Source organism: Euphorbia lathyris, chromosome 2, assembly GCF_963576675.1.
Source record: "Euphorbia lathyris chromosome 2, ddEupLath1.1, whole genome shotgun sequence".
NCBI classification, from domain to species: Eukaryota; Viridiplantae; Streptophyta; class Magnoliopsida; order Malpighiales; family Euphorbiaceae; genus Euphorbia; species Euphorbia lathyris.
Window position 1 is genome coordinate 6,432,699 of NC_088911.1, and position 5,408 is coordinate 6,438,106.

General features: G+C 35.4%; 1 protein-coding gene across 1 annotated transcript; it reads left to right on the forward strand.

The window, feature by feature from the left end:
* Positions 1–2,872: 2,872 nt before the first annotated feature.
* Positions 2,873–3,853, forward strand: LOC136220261 (early nodulin-like protein 18). Its single transcript, XM_066008066.1, has 2 exons — positions 2,873–3,129; positions 3,214–3,853. The coding sequence occupies exons 1-2, from the start codon at positions 2,940–2,942 to the stop codon at positions 3,681–3,683; spliced, it is 660 nt and encodes a 219-aa protein (XP_065864138.1). The 5' UTR covers positions 2,873–2,939; the 3' UTR covers positions 3,684–3,853.
* The last annotated feature ends 1,555 nt before the right edge of the window (positions 3,854–5,408 follow it).

A 5,408-nucleotide genomic window follows, 5' to 3' on the forward strand; every position in this document is an offset into this window, starting at 1 on the left:
GCACAAGATGTTGATTTTTCCGAATGGTGGAATCGCGCCATAATAAACAACAACGCACATGTGGTGGGGCAATGGGCGACTATTATGTGGTATGTGTGGTATGGTCGGAACCAATGGGTGTGGAATCATAGACTGATCGGCCCTGAACAGCTGGCTGCCAACGCAAATGCGTTTTTAAATTCATGGAAATCTGCTCAGCTAGGCGAACAGCAGTTCCGCAATACTTCAGTATCAAATATAGATCGTTGGGTCCCTCCAATTTCTGGGGTCAAACTGAATTTTGATGCGGTAGTTCGAAGAGACGAAGATTTTACGGGTTTAGGGGCTGTTATTCACGACGGTTCAGGTGCTTTTGTGGCTGCCCGTTCTCAACAGTATCAAGGTCAGCTGTCCCCGGCTGTGGCTGAGGCCATTTCATGTAGAGAAGCTCTTAGTTGGTTAAAGGAGAGATGGGTCGAAGAAGTATGTGTCGAGGGAGATGCTCAAGTTGTTATCCAAAAGTTATGTATGGAGGAAGATGAGGATTTCTCGAGCCTGAGACTTATCATTGCGGATTGTCGTGCTATTGCAGAAGCAATCCCGATCTGCTCCTTTCGGTTTGTTCATCGGTCAGCTAATAAAGTGGCGGATGAATTGGCTAGGCTTGGTTTATTTTCTTCTTCTTTGATTGTAACTAATATTATCCCTCATTCGATTGTAAGCCTATTGGCATCGGATCTTCATTGATTTATTAAAATCATTCTTTCATTCAAAAAAAAAATGATGCACATGTAAAGTGTAGATGACAAGATTCATGACCGATAAGATATTTTGATGAATTATTTTTCAAATTGACTCAATTTATCAATGTTAGAGGTAAAATTGCTTTTGGCTTCCAACGTTATGGGTAAAATTGCACCATTTTAAACGTTAGAGGTAAAATTACTCCCGAATCAAAACGTTAGAGGTATTTTTACACCTTAACCCGTTTTTTAAATATAATAATTTAATAAGAACCGAGATCAACCTGGAACCCGATAGTCAAGTAATGGCCTAATGCTCCTCCAGCCCCCTTAACTTGTCCAAATTGGTCATTTGACCCCCTCAACTCATCAAATGTGCTATTTACCCCCTTAACTCCATAAAAGTGGTATTTCTCACCCCCTCAACTTGTTCATTTACCCCCCACTCATAGAATGTCATATTTAACCCATTAACTCTATAAAAGTAGTATTTCTCATCCCTTACAATCCATTATCGATGCCTAAATTGATACCTTTTTTAAATGTTAAACCTATATTGGTGCTATTTTGTAGGTGGAATCTAAATTGATATTTCCCCAAAAACCATAGGCATATTTTGGTACCTTATTCTTACATATAATGTCTTTAACTTGCTTATATTAAGGCTAATTAATACATCATTTGCCCTCTGAACTTGTCTAGAAAGATTGATTGGCCCCCTGAACTTTTAAAGTGTCTCGATTGGCCCCCTAAACTTTCAAAGTGTCTCGATAGGTCCCTGAACTTGCATAAGATGTTCAGTTAGCTCTCTGAACTTGCATAAAATGTAATCAATTGATCACTTGGTTGCAAAAAAAAGTAAGTTAAATATGGAAAATGTATTGCACGCGTCTTAAAAAAAAGTAAAACAATCAAGATCGGGGGGTATGCCGTTGTAATATTAGAAAATACAAGGTTTATAGTTGAACAAGTAATAATTTTTTTTTAATATATTTTTGAATTGTGTAATAACATTCTAAGACACGTGGAATACATATTCCACATTTAACTTAGTTTTTTTTACAATCGAGTGATCAATTGATTACATTTTACACAAGCTCATGGAGCTAACTGAACATTTTATGCAAGTTCATAGGGCTATCGAGACACTTTGAAAGTTTAGGGGCTAATCAAACTTTTGGACAAGTTCATAGAGCAAATGATGTATTAAGCCTTATATTATTGTTCTTGTTATTTGTATCTTTTATTTATTCATTCATTCTCTTTTCAAATTTTTTGGCTGGTTAAATTTTGATTATCTAATTATTATAATACAATATTATTGTAATAAACACATGAGGATCAATATAATTATCAAATTAAAACAAAATAAAAAAATTTGATATCAAAAATATATATTTTCAAACTCATTTGAATAAGTTTTATTAATTTTGCACTATAAATAGATAAGAAATACTATTTTTATGGAGGTAAGAGAGTAAATAAGATTATAAAGGGTGAAAAATATCACTTTTATAGACTTAAGGGAGTAAAAAAGACATTCAATGAGTTGAGAATGAGTAAAATAATTAATTTGGACAAGTTTTTTTTTTTTTTTTTTGACAACCAAATAGCATATATTAAAAATCAAGAAGAAGCATATTACAAATAAAATATATCAGGAGGTACAGAAAACCACTCACCTCGATGTAAAGGTAAAATACTACTTCTAGCTAACAAATGAGCAACAGAGTTTGCAGAATGACAGACAAAACGAATAGAGCAATTAAAAGACTCGTTCAAAGAAAAATTAATTTGAACAAGTTAAAAAGGTAATACAATTCTTATAGTATTAAAAGTAAATAAAACATTCTGAATTGGAGGGATAAAATAACAAATTTAGATAAGTTAAGGAGGTTAAATAAACATTAGCCGTCAAGTAATTAATAATCTAATAAATCGGATTTTATATCCGATCTGGTTATTATAAAATTGATTTTTATGGGACTTCTCCTCCATTCAATCTGAAGCCGACATCTTTATCCATGACCTCTTTTAAAACAATTCCAAAAATGAGCAACAGAGAGTTGAAAAAGTGCCGTTTGTGGACCCCACATCCACGTGGACTTCGTGGAGTCATCGTCTTCCAAATATTCCTTTCTCCACCGTCGACATCGTGGCCTTTATCAATTCAAAATCCGTTCGAAGAAAAAAAAAAACTCAATCAGATCGAAAACAATGCCTACCTTTCTTCATCTAACCCTAGCTATTCTCACGATCGCCTCCGCCGCTTCTCCTCCTACTTCCTACAGTAACCACACCGTCGGAGACAAAGCTGGCTGGTTCTTCGATTCCGCCACAAACACCTCCGCCTTCAACTATTCATCTTGGGCGGCTTCTCAGACCTTCAATCTCGGAGATTTCCTCAGTAAGTTTCATTTTCTTTCTTTTGAAGCTGTTCATTCAGTTCATCCTAATATAAATTAATTAATTTCTATCCTGAAATGTGCAGTTTTCAATACGAATTCAAATCAGTCTGTAATTCATACCTTCAACGACACCACATTCAAGAGCTGCTCAACAGATGATGACTCCGATAATGATGATACGATCCAGTACGGCGGTGGTAGTACGGCGTTTGGTGAACCGTTAACCATCGCTGTACCGTTGGTTATTGAAGGTTCAAATTACTTCTTCTCCGATGCCGATGACGGTTTTCAGTGTGAACATGGTCTAGCATTTGAGATCCAAGTTAATCACGGACTCGGTTTGCCTCCTAGCCTCAACCAACCGCCGCCGCCTCCGTATAAATCGCCTCCAGGTCCTCAGTCGCCGCCGATTACTATTCCTGTTGGATCGGAATCGGAATCGGAGACGCCGTCTAATAGTGGATGTGGATTCAATGACGATGATTATGTGCGAGTGCGACGCTTTGCGGTTGCCGCCGTTTGCTTTGCCGTGGCTAGCATTGCTGTTTATTAACGTCGCAGTGGTGATCTTTCTTTTTGTTCCAAAGTGTTGCCGTTTTGGAATTTGGAATTTTGGATAGGCAAATGAGAAGTTGTACTTGTACTTGTACACGGATCCTTGGATATAATCTTTTTCATTAAACTGTTACGTTAATAACTTTCTAAACAAATTTATCGATAAAATGAGTAATTATATACATTTTTTTATCGGATTTTTATCGATAAAATATATATTTGAATCTTCAATGGTTATAAAATTGAATCTTTAATGGGCGCAAACAATATAAAATATAAGATTTGGAGACTTCAATTTTTATAGAATCCTATTTTTATATAAAAAAGTTCTTATAAAAAACTTAATTCTTATAACCCAAACAAACTTGTTCTTATAAAAAAAAAATGCTGAGAAGAAAACGTCCTACACGCCTCACCCTTTTCATCAGCAACATCTCTTCACTACAATCAGTGGCGGAGTTAGGGATGGCAACGGGTAGGGTACCCGCGGGTAGTGCCAATCCCAAACTCTTACCCGTTTATTTTTTTAATTACCCGTACCCGTCCCATTACCCTAACGGATATATTTTTGCATCCCATACCCTTTTCATTTAATTCGCGGGTACCCACGGGTACTCTTACCCATTAAAAATCAATAAATAAAATAAAAAATATTACAAATTTAATAAAGTATAAATTTAATAAATCATTTATCTAAAAATTGAACAAATTGAACCTTAATCAATAAGAATAAATAGCTTAGTGGTATCACTCAATGGTTGAAAAACAAAAGATTGGAGTTTAAAATCTCAAATATTACATCTAAAAAACAATAATTTTTTTAATATATAAAAAGATTATGACGGGTAATGGGTACCGGGTACCCTGGGGGTATTCCCATACCCGTCCCATTACCCTAACGGGTAATTATTTTGATCTCATACCCTTCCCATACCCTTTTATCCAGGGTACGGGTAGTCCCATTAGGGTAGGGTAGTGTCGGGTACCCGCGGGTACACTACTCATTGCCATCCCTAGGCGGAGTCACAAATTTAAATTTGGGGACTAATTTTAGTCATGCAGTTAAAGGTAAATTTTTTAAAGTTCAGCCCATCAGGGCTGGGCAAAAAATTTTTAACCTCCAACGCGTTAAAATTGTAAAAATATTATAATTTTTTAGAAACTAGCATTCAACTAATAGAAAATTAAATATGTTTGCTTTTTTTTAAATGGGCTGGCTGCGCCCCTGGCTACTACTGCTGGTTCTACCCTGAATCTCAACATTATTTCCTTCCATGTCATCGTCATCAGCATCATCTAAGAACAGCTATGATGTTTGTTTCTCCGCCGTTAGAGGTAGATTTCAAAGAAAAATAGGAAATTAGAAAATAAATAATTAAAGATAATTGGAGAGTGTTTATTTCTCTTTTATCTTCCATAACAATAGCATTATATGTATGAGCTTGGGGGTGGGATGAATGATTATGACTGGGCTGTTTAGCGTACTCAATGCAATAAATAATGGGTTTTGTTTTGATTGTTAAGAACGCAACTGGTTTTGTTTTGATTGTTTCATTAATTGTTTTATTATTTTAATTTAGTTGTATGTAAACAAAGTGAAGAATTTTTTTTAGAGAGAGATAAGTTAGAGAGAGAAATAAATTTGAAAAGATAGAGGTTAGAGAGAGAAAGAAATGTAGGGGAGAAGATGAAGAGATGGAGGGGCGAATTTTACTAAGGGATA